This window comes from Notamacropus eugenii, chromosome 5 (genome assembly GCF_028372415.1).
Source record: "Notamacropus eugenii isolate mMacEug1 chromosome 5, mMacEug1.pri_v2, whole genome shotgun sequence".
In the NCBI taxonomy this organism is placed as follows: Eukaryota; Metazoa; Chordata; class Mammalia; order Diprotodontia; family Macropodidae; genus Notamacropus; species Notamacropus eugenii.
The window spans coordinates 24,974,389-24,993,260 of record NC_092876.1 but is presented as its reverse complement, the minus strand read 5'-3'; the positions used below and the strand labels follow the sequence as shown (position 1 = coordinate 24,993,260).

Below are 18,872 nucleotides of genomic sequence, written 5' to 3'. Positions count from 1 at the left end.
ATTTTCTGCTTCCTTCCTAATCGTGGTTGCGTTGGGTTTAATTGCTCAAAAACTTTTGAATTTAATGTAACCAAAATTATCCATTTTGCTCTTCATAATGTTTTCTAACTCTTGTTTTGTCATAAATTTCTCCATTCTCCATAAATCTGACAAATACACTATTCCTTGCTTCCCTAATTTGTTTATAGTATCAGTCTTTATACCGAGATCATGTATGCATTTGGAGTTTATTCTTGTGTATGGTGTCAGGCATTGGTCTATGCCCAGTCTCTGGCACACTGTTATCCAGTTTTCCCAGCAGTTTTTGTCAAACAGTGAGTTCTTTTCCGAGAAGCTGGGGTCTTTGGGTTTTTCAAACAGTAGATTGCTATATTCATTGACTACTGTGTCTTGAGTACCTAACTATTCCACTGGTCAGCCCCTCTATTTCTTAGCTAGCACCAAGTGGTTTTGATGGTTGCTGCTTTATAATACAATTTGAGATCCGGTACGGCTAGGCCATGCAATTCTTATTCTGAGAATGATTATTTTACATCCTTCGAACACTTATTTTTAGGGAATGGCTTTAGATCTTAGGTATTACTTTTATTTGTCTATTTTTCTTGAATAGTAAACCCTTATCTGAGAAATTTATGCAAAGATTGTTTCCCATTTAACTCCTTCCTTTTTTATTCAAATTCATTAATTTTATTTGTGCCAAAGATTTTAATTTCATATATCAAACTTGCCTTTTTTTCTTTTTAAATTGTCTCTATTCTGTACACTCATGTACAGAGTCCAAAAAGATAGTTTCATTTATTGATTGTAATCATTGGGCAAAGACGATAATGGGAAGGACCATATAGAATTTATACTCACGATGTGAACATAAATGAAATCACCTCGCCCCCAAAATGTAAGTGGATAACAAAAGATTGTAAAGCACAATGCAATCATAGGCTACTTAGAAGAAATGAACTTTTAAAAAATTTTTAACACAGTTTATAAGAGATAAAGCAATTCAAACTTTTGGTCAGGTGATACATCTTTTTAAAGCATTTACAATATGGACCACAGAAGAATTTTTTTTTTAAACATAAGCCAACTGAGACACACATAATATTTATGTTACTAACTTCACAATCTCTTCATCTAATTGTCTCCTCAGTATTACTAAGAAGAAAAAGACGCTAACTTAATGTTGTTGGTCTAAAGTCCTATGCCCGGTAGCTTAATTTTAGGCAGCCTCGGATGTTCCTCTACCCATAATCTATAATTGAATAGATCTGGTATTAAGCTTACAAACCTTTTGACTATAAGGAATTGCCCCCAAGAGTAGGGACATCGCAGGGAAACAATATCTCCCCAACTTCATGTCTATTCCAGGCAGGAGTAGATTGTCCACTTGCATTCAGTCAGGCTTAAAGTCTGCCAGGTGTCACTGGGGAAGCTGAGTCCAGAGAAACCCACCTCAGCCCATGCTGAACAGCTGCTCTCCCACTCTTCCCTTGAGATCACCTATGCAGTTCATACCAGTATCTCATGAGCATACTGGCATCATGTAATGGAGGCTCGGATCACCTTTCTTGCTTCCCCTACCTGGAGTTAGACTCAGAAGAACAGTCACTTTGTAGTCCCACATCATCTAAAAATGGCAAGTTCCTCTAACCAGGTTTAAAATATGATTATAGTTTCACCTTGGCTAAGGAACAACTTTTAGACAAGTCTTAAGTAGCTTACATGCCTTTCCACACATGTTCCAGTTCCTGATTAAATGGCAATCATAGAATCAAATTTACCATTAAAACCTTGACTTTTCCATCAATGCCAAATTTTATCAGAGGTTACCTTCCTCTTGGAAAGTTAGACTGAAATTCTTTTCTCCAAACTAAAGATGTCGTTGATTTATTCTCAGTAATTAATTCAGTCAATTGTTTCAATACTAATTGCTTTTACCTCACTTTGTGACATGACCAATTTTTCTCCCCATCACCCCCCTTCCCCCACGTCCTAATACCTTGCCTTCTGGTTGCTCCTTCCCTCAATGTACCCTCCCCTCCATCACACCCCACCCTTGTCCTATCCCCATCTTCCTTCTTTTCTTGCAGGGCAAAATAAATTTCCATACCCCTATCCCTATAATACTTATTTCCCGATTATATGCAGCAAAAATTCTCAACATTCGTTTCTACTACTTTGAATTCCAACTTCTCTCCCCCCCCACCCCGCATCCCCAGCCCCACTACGAAGGGAAACAATTCAATACAGACTAGACATGTGTTGTTTTGCAAAAGACTTCCATAGTAATCATGTTGTGTAATACTAATTATATTGCCCTCTGACCTACCCTACCCCCCTTATTTTTCCCCCTACAATTGACCTTGTCTCTTCTCAAAAGTGTTTATTTCTAGTGACTCCCTTCTCCCATTTTCCCTCCCTTCTAATATTCCCCTCTCTCCACTTGTTGCCTCCTCTCCTACTCTCCTGTGGTGTGATATAAATTTTCATATCAAATTTAGTAAGCATGTTATTCTTTCCTTCTGCCATATGTGGGGAGAGTAGCTTTATTCCCCCCCTTCTCCCTTATTTCATCCACTGAATAAGATTTTTCTTATCTCTTTTATGAGTTATAGCCTACTCCATTCTATTACTCCTTTTTTCTTCCCAGAATTTTCCTCCTTCACCCCTTAATTTTTATTTTATTTTGTTTTATTTTATTTTTTTGTGTGTGTATGTGGATATCATCCCTTCTGATATAACATACCCTGTACTCTCTATTTATCTATGTGTATGTGTCTGAGTGTGTGTGTACAATCTCTCCAACTACCCAAATACTGAGAAAAGATTCAAGAGCTAAAAATATTTTCTTTCCATGTAGTAATGTAAACAGTTCAGCTTTAGAGAGTCTTTTATGATTTTTCTTTTTTTTTCCTTTCTTACCTTGTTTACCGTTTCATGCTTCTCTTGATTCTTGTCTTGGGAAGTCAAAATTCTAAATACAGATCTAGTCTTTTCCTGGCCATGAAATCTTCAAATTTGTCTCTATCACTGAATGTCCATTTTTCCCCTTGAAGTATTATATTCAGATATGCTGAGTAGGTGATTCTTGGCTTCAATCCCAGTTCCTTTGACTTCTGGAATATCCTACTCCAAGCCCTTCAATCCCTTAATGTTGAAGCTGCCAGATCCTGTGTCATCCTGATTGTATTTTCACAGCCCTCAAATTGTTTCTTTCTAGCTGCTTGCAGTATTTTCTCCTTGATCTGGGAACTCTGAAATTTGGCCGCAATATTCCTAGGAGTTTCCCTGATCGGGTTTCTTTCAGGGGGTGACTGATGAATTTTTTCAATATCCATTTTGCCCTCTGATTCTACTACCTCAGGACAGTTTTCCTTGATAATTTAATGGAGGATAGTGTCTAGGCTCTTTTTTGGATCATGGCTTTCAGGTAGCCCAATAATTTAAAAATTATTTCTGCTGGATCTATTGTCCAGGTCAGATGTTTTTCCAATGAGTTCTTTTACATTATCTTTTATTTTTTTTTAATTTTTGGTTTTGTTTACTAACTTCTTGGTTTAACTCATAGTCATTCTTTTCCCTGGACTCAATTCTCTCTTTCAACGAATTATTTTGTTCAGTGAGCTTTTGAACCTTCTCCTCCATTTGGCAAATTCTGCTTTTTAAAACCTCCTCCTCGTTGGTTTTTTGGATCTCTTTTTCCAATTGAGTTAGCCTCTTTTGAAAGCTGCTATTTTCCTCAGTTTTTTTTTGGTTCTCCTTTAATAAGCTGCTAACTTGTTTTTTAAGGTCTTCTATTTCCTGAGCCCAGTTTAAGTCCCCTTTGGAGGGAGGGCCCTTGACTTCCTCTGGCAGTATGTCTTGTTCTTCCTCATCTGAAGGGATGGGGGGAGACACCTGTTCCCCAAGAAAGTAACGTTCTATAGTCTTATTTTTTCCCCCCTTTTCTGGGCATTTTCTCAGCCAGTTGCTTGACTTCTGAGTTTCCTCTCCACACCCATCTTGCCTCCAGTTCCACCCAGCTAGCTCTTAGGGGCTGAGATTCAAATGCTTCTTCCCAGGTTCAAGGCTTTTGGCAGGGGTGGGGCTGCTATTCAGTATGAGATTAAGTTGCCACACATGGCTCAGTTCCCTCAGCGAGTTTATGTGGAGACCTTCAACAATGGATCTGAGCTCCTGCCTGCTTAGGGAGCCCTTGTCTGCTGCTGCCTCCCCTGCTGTCTCCCTAGGGAGCCTGAGTCATGGGGACACCCCGCTCCCTTCTCGGCAAGCTGAAAAGACCCTCTTACTGACCTTTGGTGCCTGTGGGTGGAGGGACCTGCGTTGCTGCTGGAGATTCTGTCCCTGAAGGCTGCTTGGATCAGCTCCCCTCGGTGCCATGCAGCCAAGGCAGGGCTGGGCTCTGCTCCAGGTCCAGTGCACGACAGACTTTTGCTGTCGGTTTTTCAGGTCTCTCTGGAACAAAAATCTCCTCAGCTCAGTTGTTCTGTGGCTTCTGCTGTTCCAGAATTTGTTGGGAGTTTTTGTTTACAGGTATTTTATGAGCTGTGGGTTAGGAGCTAACATATGTGTGTGTTTCTACTCTGCCATCTTGGCAACTCCCCTGGAAGAAATATACTTGAAACATAGAGATTCAGAGTTAAAAACTGGAGCCTGGAACAAAATCCATGCTATATCAGCTGAACAAGAACAACCAAAAAATAAAAGAAAACTTGGGGTCCATAATATCATTTAAGACTTCAGCAGATAGAGATGGGAGTAAAAGAGATAAGTAGGGAAACTACATCATGCTTAAGGTGACTTAAAAAAAACAATCACATTTTAGGGAGAAATAGTAAAATGATAACAGTAAGGGACTTTAATATACCCCTTTCAGATGTAGAAAAATCCAATGCCTTTCTCCAAATAGATTAAAAATAAGGTTAAGATGAGAATGGAACTTTAGAAAAGTTAGAGGTCACAATTATTGACTGGCGACCCAAAAGAGTTTACAGACTTCTGAACTCTGCATGACACCTTTACATAAAGATTATTTAAAATGAAGGACCTTTGATGAATGCTTAATGATGACTTTGCTCCTAAATAACATAATTCAAAGGATCATTTGAGCCAAATATTAAATTGTAGAAACAGTAGACAGCTTCACCCAGGAACATGACGAGAGCTTTCTGCTGAAGTTGTTCCAGGCGGGTATTTCTACCTATCAATTCTTTCAGTAACAAAAGTGATAAGCAACAAGTCAATGAGTTTGGAAAAAAGTATAAAAAACTCAGAAGAAGACAAAGCAACTTCCAGCTAAACCACAAAGTACAAATTCTGAAAAATAAAGAATAGATTAATAAAGTTAAAAGCAAAGAAAATTCCACATTGAATGACAAGTAAAAGTAGGAACTGTTTTTTGAAAGTAAAAACTAAGAAAATATACAGACATATAATTTGACTCAATAGAGAGGAAAATTAAATGCTTTATTTTGAAAAGCAAAAACAATGATTCAAAATAATTGGAGAGAAAATACAATACATTATCTGAAATTATGTAATGTGCCAAAAATGACCACCAGAAGAAATGAATACTCACAAAACATTAAACATTCAGATTAACAAAAGAAGAAACAGATTATTTAAATAACCTAGTCTAAGGAAAAAAAATTAAGAAGCCACAAGTGAATTCCAGGAAAACGTCTCCAGGAATGGATAGCTTTACAAGATAAACATATCATATATTCCAAGATAATATTAATTCCGATATTATCTCACTTGACTGTAAAAACAGGTAAATTAGGAGCTCTTTAAATTTCTTTGTGTGTTATAAATATGATTCTGCTAACTGAGCCAGGGAAATATAAAGCAGAGAAAGAAAACCATAGAGCATCATCTCTAATGAGCATTGATACAAAAATTTAAACAAAACATTAGAAAATAGATTAACACTTTATTAGAAAGATTTTACACGGCAGTCAGGTTGTATTTACATTAGGGAGGCAAAGTTGGTTCAGTGCATGCAATATAATGAAATAACAAGCACTACTAATCATGTAAATCACAAAAGCCACATGTTTAGATCAATAAATACTGACAAGGATTTTGGTGAAATCCAACAGATGTTTGAGGCAGCGAGGTGGCCTGGTGGATAGTGTTGGCCTGAAGTCAAGAACACTCATCTTCCTCAGTCCAGATCCAACCCCAGACACTGACTAGCTGTGTGACCCTGGGCAAGTCACTTAACCCTGTTTGCCTTAGTTTCCTCGTCTGTAAAATGATCTGGAGAAGGAAATGGCAAACCACTGAAGTATCTCTGCCAAGAAAATCACAAATGGGTCAGGAAGAGTCAGACGCAACTGAAAGCAGCTTAATAACACATGTTTATATAGAGAAATCATTTGGAAGGATTAAAGTGTGTTTTGGTAGATTAACTACCCAATGTTTCATGTATTCTGCAATTATTTGAATAGAATATCCATTTCTATTATCACCTCTTGGATTTTGTTATTATTGTACAAAACCACGATTGTACATCCCCCAACTTTCTAATATTTTATTTTTTCCAATTACTTCTGAAAACAAATTTTAGCCTTCATTTTTTTTTTTTTTACAATTTTTAGCTTTACATTCTTTCCCCCTGTTCCTTCTCTCTCCCATCATTGAGAAGGCAAGTAATTTGATAAAGGTTATATGTGTGCAGTCATGCAGACGTAGTTTCATATTAATCACATTATGAAAGAAAACACCGACAAAACCCCAAGAAAAAACAAAGAAAGCATGCTTCAATCACATTCAGATTCCATCAGTTCTTTCTTTGAAGGTTGATAGCGTTTTTCATCATAGGTCCGTCAGAGTTGTTTGGATCTTTGTATAGCTGAGAACAGGTATGTTACATAGTTGATCATTATATAATACTGCTGTTATTGTGTACATTGTCTTTTTAAATTTATTGATTTTTAGTTCACAGCATTCAGTTCCACAAGCTTTTGAGTTCCAACTTTTCTTCCCTCCCCTCCTTCCCAAGATGGCATGCAATCTGATATGGGATCTACATATACATTCACATCACTGTGTACAATGTTCTCCTGGTTCTGCTCACTTCACTTTCCATCGGTTCATATAAGTCTTTCCATGTTTCTCTGAGAGCATCTACCTCATCTTTTCTTGTAGCACCATATTATTTCATCCCAACATATACCACAACTTCTTCAGCCATTCCCCAATTAATGGGCATCTCCTTGATTTCCAATTCTTTATCACAATAAAGAGTGCTACTATAAATAACATTTGTACACATTTTTGCCCTCTTTCTTTGATCTCTTTGGGATATAGACTTAGTAGTGGTATTTCTGAATCAAAAGGTTGCACAGCTTAATAGCCCTTTAAGTAACTTGAAAGTTTAGTGAAGCTATGAAGACATTTCAACATTTACTAAGTGCTTGTTATTAAGGTGTTAATGATTCCTTAGAATTTTCTGAGCAAGCTAGCATGTCCTCAGCAATAAGGATAGTTTGCTCTCCTTTTTGCTTGTATTTATACTATTCATTTGCCTTTCCTTTCACATTGCTGTTGCTAACATTTTGAAAATTATGTCAAATAATATGGAGATTGGAATCCTTGCTTTTCCCCTGTATTTTCTGAGAGAGCCTCTGACATTTGTCTATAGCATGTGGTAATTGGTTTGAGTTTTAGGTAGTTTTGTTTACATTAAAAGAGATTTCGCTCTGTTTATTCCTTAAAGGTTTTCTTTTTAAATTGCAAAAATGTATGTTTTCCTTTGTCAAATGCATTTCTGCATCAATTAAGATGATCATATTTTTAAAATGTTTTTATATTGAACGTAACTCTTGTGTTGTTCCTGTTCTTACTGTTGAACCATCCTTGAGTCCCTGGTATAAGAAATCCAACATGATCATAATGCATGATTTCTTGGACAAGTTGCTAAAATTCTGATCAATATTTGTCAATGATATCGGTCTCTTTCTTTGCTTTATCATTCCCTGGCTTAGATATTAGGAGTGTTTTTATCTTATCAACGGATTCTCTACATTGCTTTGCTTGCATTTTAAGAAAAATTTATATAACAATCATAATAATTCTTTAAATGTTTGAAAGAATCCTCATATATTTAAATGTGAATGTAAATTATCCTATACATTTGTAGGAAATATTAATGATGATGATGATGCTTTTTTTTTTCTGGAGGTGATCAATGTGTACTTTTGGGGAGATCTTTCTTTTCTGTAGTCAGAAGTTCTTGGTGCTTTTCTTGTATTATTCCTTGCATTAAGTGTAGAATTCAAATTTTCTTTAATTTGTCAAGTCCTTCTAGGAGGCTTATGATCCTTATGTTGTCTTTGTACATCCTTTAAGATCATTGTGTTTTACCTGCATAGAAATCATGTGCTATTTTTTGAAAGGGAGAGGTGTGTGAAAATCTCTTGCTAGATCCAACCCTCCCTCCAATGAAAACAGTAACTGATTGACAGCATGGGACCAGTTTTCAGACAAGAAATATGGTTGTTGGAGATATATAATTGTAACAAATAAAAAACAACCTCTTTGAATTAATTTTCATATCTGATTGGTTTTCTGGTCAGCAAAACCTACATCCTTAGACGGATTGTTAAGTAGTGGTTAGAGGCGGTTCAGTTTCTTAGCCATACAAGGTTGGGATCAAACAATGCAATGAAGTTTTCTCACAAGACAGAAAATGGACTAGAACCATAATTGAACAGAAAGGAAACTGAGGTAACTCCAGAATTGAGTCTCAAGGTGGAGTCAGTGGGTTTCACTCAATTCCCATAATTCTCTCAATCCTCTCCTGAGTCAGATGGAGAAAGAGAAAGAACCTGAGTGGAGTTGCATGAGGGTACCTGGCATCTAGCCCACATTTGCCTCTTTGTAGTTTACCTCCTCTGCTTCTTATTCTGCCCTGTGGGAATGGAAATAACGTGCCTGGGATCTCCTACAAATAATCTCAGTTCCAGTACTTGAAGATAGCTACTATTTGCTCTCTAAATAATTTCCTCTTCAATCTGAATGTCCCAGTTCCTTCAAATTTTCCTCATGTGGCATGGATTCAAGTCATTCACCATCTTCATTGTCCTCTGGCCACCCTCCAGTTTATCAGTGGTCTTTCAAAAATGTGATTCTGAGAGTTGGCACAATCCTCCACAGGGCATAATGCAAAGGGACTGTCTCCTCTCTAGTCCTGGAAGTTCAAAGGAATACCAGATGGCATCACTGTTGTTGGCTACCATATCTCCTTACATATGGATGTTATAGTCTGCTTAACTCCCTTGATCTTTTTCTGTCTAGTTATGCCTCCGCCGTGTAATACTCAAAGTTTACTTCTTGAAACCTAAGGCAAGACTTCCAATTTCTTTCTGCTAAATATTATCTCACTAGATTCATCCCAATGTTCAAGCCCTTGAAGAACATTTTGGATGCTGCCTCTTATCACCCACTGTGTAAGCTACTTATCTTGGTTTTGTGTTATCCAAAATTTTGATGGGCTGGTCTTTCACGTCTTCAGGCCCCAGTTCACATCTCTGGTGTTCTTCACTGGATATTTTTTTCTAGATTGATACTAGGCTATTTATCAGCATGCCATCAAGCCAGTCTTGAGTCTATATGATGATAACATTGTTTATTGGACATTCATCTTTCCTACAACAGTAATTTGCAGTTCTTTATCAATACCTTTACCAAAATTGAGGAAAAACATTTCTCTAGAATTCTTCTAATTTACTCTGGTGGTTACCCTGAAAAGATTCTGACTCTTTGGCATCACTATTTTCTTTACTCTAGGTCTGCTAATCATTAAAAATAATCTGATCCTAGTTGTCCCAGGAATTCAAGTCTGATCTACATTCTGCAGACACTGTTCTACTCTTTATCTTTGAACATGAGTATGTTTATCTTTTTTCAGTCCTGCAGCATTTTTTCTGTTCTCCATGATCAGATGTCACTGACTGGATCTCAATAATCACATCTACCCATTCTTCCACGATGCAAAGATATGATTCCTCTGGGCCAGATGGTCTGCACTTATCCAGGACAGCTAGAGGTGGCTATACCATCACCTCAATTATCTTAGGTGTCAGCTCCCTGTTAACCAGTTTAATTCTATCATTTTGAGTGCAGAGGTCACTCATGCTCCTTAACACAACAACTAAAGGGCAAACAATGCTTGAGCAGTTCTGCCTTCTTCCTCTATTGTCAGTTACTCTTATCCTACCCACTGCAAGAAGAACCCCGTGGTCTCTCTGGGTTCTCCTCTCTTCAATCTACCCCAACAAAAGTATTCTCTTGGCTGTCCTTAAATTTCCTGAATGACTTCAAATGGTTTGGAGATTTGGTGTTCCAGATTCTATTGCTTCCATCTTTTCTACCCGTGGGGAGAGAACCAGTGAATCCAAAGACAGGCAGCCTGAGGACTGTCCAAGGGCTCTGGCCTCAGTGCCCAGCAGAAAGTTTCACACACTAAAGGGGAGCTTCAGTAGGACTCCACAATGGAATAGAAAGAGCCAAGAACTACTCTTTCATTACATGTGCTCTCTGATCTTGAGAGCCCTTTCCTCAGAACTCTAAGAACTTGTAGGCTTGAGTATCCCAGACCCCAGGTTCTGATAGGAGATCTTTCACCTGATTGATTCTAAAAGTAGGCATGCCATTTCCCAGCCAGAAGGCACAGGAATTTTCTAGGTCTCTCATCCTCTCTCTCCTCTCCTCTGCTGTCTTCTCCTTTCCTGTCCTTTCCCTTCTCTTGCCTTGCCTTGTGTTCCCTTCCCTTCCCTTCCCTTCTGTTCTCTCTTCCTCTCTCATCTATCTTCCTTATCATTCAGATGAAATTGTTCTCTCCATAATTAGCAAAGATCTTTTAATTGTCCAACTTAATTTTCTCAGTCTGGACCTCTTGGCAACATTTCACATTATGGATCAGACTTTCCTCCTAGATGACTTCTTCTGTCTGAGTTTTCATGTCACTGTTCTCGCTTGGTTCTCTTTCTACTGGTATATCTGATCTTTCTCAGTCTGCTTTGCTGGATCTTCATCTATTTTATAACCCCTAATCATGAGTACCCCCATGATTCTATCCTGGACTCTCAGTGTTTTTCATTCTGTATTACTTGATCATCTCATCAGCTCTCATGTATTCAATGATCATCACCATACATGTCCTTCGTAACCCAGACATTTCTTATTTTAAGATTCTTCTCAGCTTTGATACTCCAAGTACTGAGGTCCCTCCTTACTCTAAAACTTTTCAAAATTCCCTTCCGTATTCCACAATCTAAAGTCTGAATCCTGGGGAGGTCCATGACAGGCTGCACAGTGACAGAGTTGGAAGGACTACCTCCTGAGCATGGGCTGAGGTAGCCTTGACTGTAAGCTGTCTCTGAGCTCTCCTTCTGTGTTTGTGGTCTCTGGTTACTCATTTCTTTCTGCCTGGGTCTTTCCCTTCTCCCTCTCCCTGTCTCTAGTCAGGGACAACTTGAGAGTCTCCTCCCTCCCTGCCTTCTCACATCCAGACCCTGCTTATTCATATAGACCTACAGCTTGATCAGACTCTCCCATAACCTTATATTGGATAGTGTAAACCCTGAGTGGCTCCATTGGAGGGCTCAGTTTCTAAGGGGACTTGGGTACAGGGGGCCTGGGGCCACATACTAGAGGGCTTTGACTGTTCCTGTCGAGAGTTCAAAGCCCAAAACTCATTTTTTTCACCATTTTCCAGAGCTCTGAGGAAATGTGCATTTCCTCATCCTAGCTTCCTCTTTGCATTTCATCTTGGTTGTTGATTGGATGTGGGGACTCATGGGCTCTGTGGAATGACGTAGCATTTAGTATTTCTAGGCAGATCATATCTCTCTACTGGATCAGAGATGTTGCTGCTGCTGCTCTTGATATTCCAGTTGTTGAGGGGTGAGTGGGTTAAGGGCTGGTGTTGGGATGGTTAGGGTAACTCCCCAAAGAGACCAAAGGCCTTGGAGCCAGAAGGTCTTACCTGTCCTATCACCTCTGACTCTGGTTGTGGGCCCTTTGGCCAAGTCAACAAAATCTCTTTGGGCCTCAGTTTCCTCAGCAATGCATAAAGGAATTGAAGTAGATGATTGTTAAATCCTTTATCTGCTTTGAAGGTTGATGGTTTGACTTCTCTTTCCTTTTGAGTAATCTTTGTTGTGTGGTTGCTTCTAACTCTCAGATGCTTTCCATGCTCTGTGCTCTGATATCCTGTTCTGAGACCTGTTCCTGCTGTAAGAATGGTTGTTCTATTACTTGAAGTTTCATGATTAGTGTTGCCTGAGTATCTTTCTGCCCGCAGGGTCCCTGTCCCAGAAGGAAGGGTTTAAGCTGGAGGCCCCATCATCAGTGACAGTAGAAGAAGGACTGTGCATCCAGGTCCTCTGTTCTTTCTCCTACCCTTCATATTATGCAACCCGGGGCTTCCCGGTTCTTGGATACTGGTTCAAAGAAGGAGCCAATACTGACAGAGACAATCCAGTGGCGACAAATAACCCAAAGCAGCAGGTGCAGAAGGAGGCCAGGGGGCGATTCCATCTTGTTGGGGATCCTGGGAAGAACAATTGCTCCCTGAGCATCATGGATGTACAGAAAAGGGACAGTGGGCAATATTTCTTCCGGATCCACATAGGAGACACTCTGAAATTCAATTACAAAAGTTATATGATTAATGTGACTGTGCAAGGTAAGGACCTTAGTGACAGGGAAGGGATCTAGGCCATGGGATTGAGGGAGTTTCTGAAGAATCACTGGGAAGTGGAGTCCCTCATACTCCATATGTGAAGGTGAGGACAGGTCACAGGAATAGGTCTGATCCCAGTCAGGACCTGTGACAAAGTCAGGGAAGAGTTTAGAAGGTGTGAGACATGGGAGAGGGGTTAGTTGTGGTCTTCTCCGTTTGGAGAACAAGGCATGAGTTAAGGCTAAGTGAGTCAGGAATTGGCAATGACTCTGACTATCCTGGCAGTCAGAGGTAGAGCCAGAGATATTGGAAGAGGAATGAATATCTAGGTTATAGAGGACAGCACGAAAGACATTATAGTGGAGACCATATTGTGTGCTCTTATTTGCTGGAACAGGGCCCCTAGGCATCACTGAGTTGCTCAGGCCATGAGTTGATGAAGGAATGACAGAGCTTTAACTTTGGAAGGGGCATTTGCCTGTCAGAGGAACCCGGAGATATATCAGGGATGGTATGGAAGTTATTAGTTAAAGTTGGAGGTCCCTTATCTGAGGTCTGCTTCATTTTCTTTTCTCCCAGATCTGACACAGAAGCCACACATCTACATTCCAGGGACCTTGGAGCCTGGACACCTGGTGACAGTGATTTGTATTTCCCCCTTGGTCTTAGCATGTGGGACACCCCCTGTTTTTTCTTGGACAGGGGCTATCCTCTCCTCCAAACAATTGAGCAGAGAAACTCCCTTTTTCTCTGAGCTGACCCTCACCCCAAGACTCCAAGACCATGGCTCCAATCTTACCTGTCAACTGACCTTCCCTGGGGCCAAAGTGAGCCTAGAGAAAACTGTTCATCTCAATGTTATCTGTGAGTACTGGGGGCTAGGCACTAGGTTCTGAAAACATAGGTATTTTATGAATGGAAGAGGAAAAATTTTAGGCTGATAAGCAGAACACCAGAAACTTCTGGAAGGTTTAGATCCTTAATACGAAAAAGCAGCACCTGATATTTTACAGAGGGCAAAGCTGCACCGAAAGTGTCTGATACTTGATTTGAACTCAAGTCCTCCTGACTCCAGGGCTGGCACTCTATCTACTGTGCCACTTAGCTGCCTGAATCACATATTCTTTGGAGACCCTTACAAATCTAATCCTTTTTCTCTACAGATAAAAATTCCACCCTCACATTCTCTAAAGGGATCCTTTTGGGCATCGGGATCATGGCCCTTCTTGCACTATGTCTCATTCTGGCACTGTGAGTGAGGTGACTGACATTGGAACTGAGTTGGGTGTGGGAGGAAAGGACTACCCCAGTGGTGGAATTGGAGATCATGTCACAATGTTGGGCTCATTTCTTCAGTGTGAAGTTCCTGAAGAAGAAGCAGTTAGAGGACTCAGACCCCCAGAACAACAAGGAGGTGGATAATGTAAATCAGGTCGATGAAGGGGTCCCTTTGGTGAGTGACTTGACCATGGTTCTGAAATGCCATTCTCATTTTCCAAAACTCAGGGATGTTAAAAAAGATTCAAAAATGGTTTCTGCCACTTATAAACCAAGAAGAGGGGATGGTCTTTGCCCTGGTCAGGCCACATTTGGAGTATTATGTTCAGTGGATCTCAGACATGGTCTTTTCCCTCTCAGTCTTAGTTTCTTAATTTTTGAAACGAAGGAGTTGGGCCAGCTTCAATTCAAGTATGAGTTTTTAAAAGTCTTCTATGTGCAAGGTCTGAGGCAGCATTGTGGAAAGCTGATGGGGGTGGGTCAAGGATACTTGTTTTCAAGTGTTGCTTGTGACTTCTACTAGCTCTGTGGGCTATGTGTTCTGCTGTTGTTCCATCATTTAAGTCATGTCCAACTCTTCATGACCCCATTTGGGGTTTTCTTGGCAAAATAAACTAGGAGTGGTTCACAATTTCCTTCTCCAGCTCATTTGACAGATGAGAAAACTGAGGCAAACAAAGTTAAGTGAATTGTCCAGAGTCAAGCAGCTGGTAAGTGTCTGAGGCCAGATTTGAACTCAGGTCTTTCTAACTTCAGGCCCATCATTCTATACACTGTGCCACCTCACTTCTCTATGCTGATGAAAAATATAGTTTACATTAATGAAATAGTAGGTTGGGTCAAAAAGAAACAGTGACAAATACTGTCCTTGGTGCTTGGAGTAAAATGACTATGAAATAGAACTTATATTCTGCTGTGGGGATGGGGTGGGAGGGAAGAGGACAACATAAACTGAAAATTATGAAATAGGTTATCTCAACTAATTCATACTATAGTAATTTGGGAGGGATAGATCTAACTACTGGGGCAGGATTTCTTGTAGAATGTAGCCTCTGAATTGAGTTATAAAGTAAGTTTCTTGTTGCCATCCAGTCACTTTTCAGTAGTGTCCGACTCTTCATGACCCCATTGAGGGTTTTCTTGGTAAAGAAACTGGAGTTAAGTGACTCACTCAGGGTCACACAGCTAGTAAGTGCGAGGCCAGATTTGAACTCAGACACATCTTCCTGCTTCCCAGCAAAGTGCTCTATCCACTGCACCACCTAGCTGCCCACAAAATGAACTAGGAGATTCCAAAAGGCAGAGGGGAGTAGCCAGACTAAATGCATTTCAGTCATGTCCACTACCTCTGCAAAGGTGCAGAGGTTGAATGTGAAAAGTTGTGAACAGAGAATAACATGTAGACCCTTTTGCTTAGAACAGCAAGTACCATAGGGAATAATGTTTTCATTAGCCTTGAACCAATGTTTGTAGCTAGAGAGTGAAGGGCTTTTAAATGAGAAATAGAGGAGTTTGCACCAACATCTGAGACCTTGTCATTCAGTCAGTCAGTCAATCAATCAATCAGTCAGTCACTAAATAAATGCTTATTAAGCATCTCTCATGTGCCGAGCACTGTGCTAAACTCTGAGGATACGAAATAAGGCAAAAGATAATCCCTGCCCTTGAGAGATTCTGTCCAAATGTGGGAGACAATGCACAAAAAGAAATTGAAAAGTGGTAGATTGAGGCACCCAACGTAGGCATGCATGAGTTTGAGAACTGAAGTAATCTTTTTATTTGGAGAGGGGAGGGGAAGCCATCTGAGTTAAGTGTCTTGTCCAAGATCACACAGCTAGTCAGTGTCAAGTGTCTGAGGCCTGATTTGAATTCAGGTCCTCCTGACTCCAGGGCCAGTGCTCTGTTCACTGCACTAGCAGCCCTGAATTGATGTGATTTTGCAGGACAATGCGTTTCTGGAGAACATGAGAAAGTCCAGGAGAGCATTCAGGTGGAAAATGAGGAGAGGGCAGTCCTGGGCGCTCTGCTTGAATGGAGGATCTTTGAGGAGTTCTCCAAGATCACCCTCTATCTTCTCCAATCATAGGGAGAAAGGGGCTGTAGAGGTGGGGGGCTGAGGAGGTCCTTGAATAAGCATTCATAAAGCCCATATGATGTGTCAGTTATTATGCTGAGCAGTGGGGACAGAAAGAGAAAAAGAAAAGAGCCCTATCCTCTACCCCTAAAAAATTTTGTCTCCACAGGGACACAAAATGCATGCATGTAATTATTTATTGGATACACACACAATGAGTACAAGGAGATTATGGGACAGTGGGCACTGATAGTTAAGGCACCAGGAAAGTTTTTGTAGAGACAGGGCACTTGAAACAGGGCAGGAAATTCCAAGGGGATGGAGAAGATCAAGGGAGAGGGGACTTGGGGTATGGAATGAGTCTTGTTGTGGATAAGCAGAATTTGAGATGGATACAGGACATCTAGTTGAAATGTCTAATAGTAAATTAATAATGTTGGACTAGTTTAGCAGAGAATGTTGGGCTGAATATACAAGATGTCCCAGGAGTCTCAGTGCAGTTTAATGGTATCAAAAATCAAACAAACACACTTTAAAGAGCACTAAAACTTCTGGGACAGTCTGTATAGATATGGGAGTCATATGACTAAAGATGGTAATCCAACCCATGAGAACTGATGAAATTACGAAATGAGAGATTGCCGAGAAAAAGAGAATAGAAACCAGGGCATAATCTTGGGGGATACTCATAGTTAGTAGGTATGACATGGAAAACAAATCAACCAAGGAGATGGAGAAGGAATGATCAGATAGATTGGAGAACCCAGAGGGAGCAGTGACAAAAAACTCAGAGAGAAGCGAATACCTGGGAGAAGAGGATGATGAACATCATCGAAAGCAGAAGAAATGTCAACAAAGATCAGGACAGAGAAAAAACCATTCTATTGTGTAATAAGTTGATGATTCTGGGGAGAGAATTTCAGCTGAGTAATAAGGTCAAGGCAGATTGGCGAGAGTCAACAAGAGATGGCAAGATCAGGAAGTGGAGGCGAGCTCCTTTTCCTTTCTTGGTTTCAATTTTCTCAGCTGGGAGTAGCCGTTCCCTCATATCCCTGAGAGTCTTTGTTCCATGGTCCTGGTCATACCCTTCAAGCCATAATTCTCCCCATATGCAAGGCTCTGAATCAAGACCTTCCTTATTTAGTGCCCTCTTGCCTTCACGCATTTTATTTATATAATAGAGTTCATAAGATCAGGACTTTAAGGGTAAAGGAACCCTAGAAATAAATTCACCTAAGCCCTTAGATTCACATATAATGGAAGAGAAAATATTTTGCTGAGGCCACTTTGTGACTGAGGCAGTGTCATTCAATGATATGTCCTTTGATTTCACATCTAGTATTCTTTGCAACGCATCCCTATGCTTCCTGATCAGGGAGGAAAAGGACCTAAGATATCACCTGGACTGATTCACTTCAATTTTATAGGGAGTGAGGCTGAGGTCAGAGTGAGAAAGTGACTCCCCCAAGGTTACACACTTTTCATAGACTTAGGAGTTGAAAGAAATCTTAAAGAGCTTATTTTACAGAGGGAAAAGCAGAGGCTCAGAGAGGGAAAAGGGTTCTCCCAAGGTCATGCAGCAAGTCACTGGCAAAGCCTTAGAGCTTGCCTAGTACAACCTCATTCATTTTATATAGGTGAAAATTGAGCCCCAGCAGAAGGAAGGAACTTACACAAGGAGCTTAGAGTTTTCCCAGAAAGGAGAAGAGGTCACACAGTAACATAAGATGTACTATAACTTGGCAGGGTGGACTGGTTGTGGAGTCATGAAGAGGGTTCAGAGCCAACTTCTGACACTGGGATTTACCCTGGGCAAATCACTCCATGTCTCTTAGCCTCATTGTCCCCATATGTAAAATAGGATAATAATATCACTAACATCTGCTTCATGGGGTTGCTTTGGGAGTCCAGTGAAACAAGATCTGCAAATCACTTGGTGGAACTTAAAGAACTACATGCACCAGCTATTACATCAGCAGGGGGATTACATCAGTGGGGGCCCCCTCAAAGTTCCCCCATGGAGTAATAGGCAAAGATTACACTCAAAACCATTTTTCTGACTACCAGCTTATGGCTTCCTTCTCCTTTTATCTCACTCTGTGCCCCACCCCCCAAAAGATTATAATTTGGTTGATAGGTCATATGCATAAGCAACTAGCACTAACCATTCCTAAGAGAAAGGCCCCTGATCAAAAGTCAAGGCAGCAAGCTTCTCAAACCATGATTGGTTCTCTAGGGTCAGGCCAAGAGCCTCAGCATCCTGGGCTTGTGATGGATTCTTTTCTCTTTACTTCTATAGGATCAACACAGGGGTCCCAGGCTGCCTCTGTCCAGCTCAGTCACCCAAGCACCCTCAGAAGAGATTCACTATGCATCCCTTAACTTCAGAAAAATCCGTTCTTGAAGCAACCTGCAGAGCCAGAACTCAGAGAACCAAGATGCCCATGACCAGTATTCAGAGATTGTTTCAGTGAGGTGACGTCTGGGCCTCATGGGGTGGAAGTCAAATAAAGAAGATACAATTTAATTCTGTTCCTGGAAAGAGCTCACTCTGCCTGGAGACCCGCTCCTGAGGTCCTTCCCTGATCTTCCTTATGACATTGAGATAACCTGACAAAAGAATTCCTTTTTCTTTTGCTTAGTCCCAGGAGGCAAAGGAGTAGGATGCAGAGGAGGCATTTTCCAAGAAGTCATGTCCTATTTTGTACAGAGGACAAAACCATTGTTACATGAGTCAGAGGAGCACAGATCATAGAATTTCAGTGTTAGAGTGTGTGTATCCCTTGTTTAACACACACTCTGGCAGTACCATACCAATTCCCACTAGCA

The 18,872-nt window shown here is 40.4% G+C and overlaps 1 protein-coding gene across 2 annotated transcripts; it reads left to right on the top strand.

Annotated features, from left to right (window-relative positions):
* The first annotated feature begins 11,812 nt into the window (after window positions 1–11,812).
* On the top strand, window positions 11,813–18,570 carry LOC140503655 (myeloid cell surface antigen CD33-like). Of its 2 annotated transcripts, XM_072607805.1 has the most exons (6): window positions 11,813–11,910; window positions 12,311–12,694; window positions 13,271–13,555; window positions 13,855–13,942; window positions 14,048–14,144; window positions 18,343–18,570. In XM_072607805.1, the coding sequence occupies exons 1-6, from the start codon at window positions 11,871–11,873 to the stop codon at window positions 18,445–18,447; spliced, it is 999 nt and encodes a 332-aa protein (XP_072463906.1). In that variant the 5' UTR covers window positions 11,813–11,870; the 3' UTR covers window positions 18,448–18,570. The 2 variants fall into 2 exon arrangements, with proteins under 2 accessions (XP_072463906.1, XP_072463905.1); XM_072607804.1 differs by lacking the exon at window positions 18,343–18,570 and having other exon boundaries at window positions 14,048–14,600.
* Window positions 18,571–18,872: the final 302 nt, after the last annotated feature.

What these genes read in the sequence shown, in the direction of transcription:
- LOC140503655 (XM_072607804.1), top strand. Translation starts at nt 11,871, where the DNA reads ATGTTGCTGCTGCTGCTCTTGATATTCCAGTTGTTGAGGG. An exon ending in GATTAATGTGACTGTGCAAG is followed by an intron (nt 12,695 to 13,270) that starts GTAAGGACCTTA and finishes CTTTTCTCCCAG; the next exon opens with ATCTGACACAGAAGCCACAC. An exon ending in TGTTCATCTCAATGTTATCT is followed by an intron (nt 13,556 to 13,854) that starts GTGAGTACTGGG and finishes TTTTCTCTACAG; the next exon opens with ATAAAAATTCCACCCTCACA.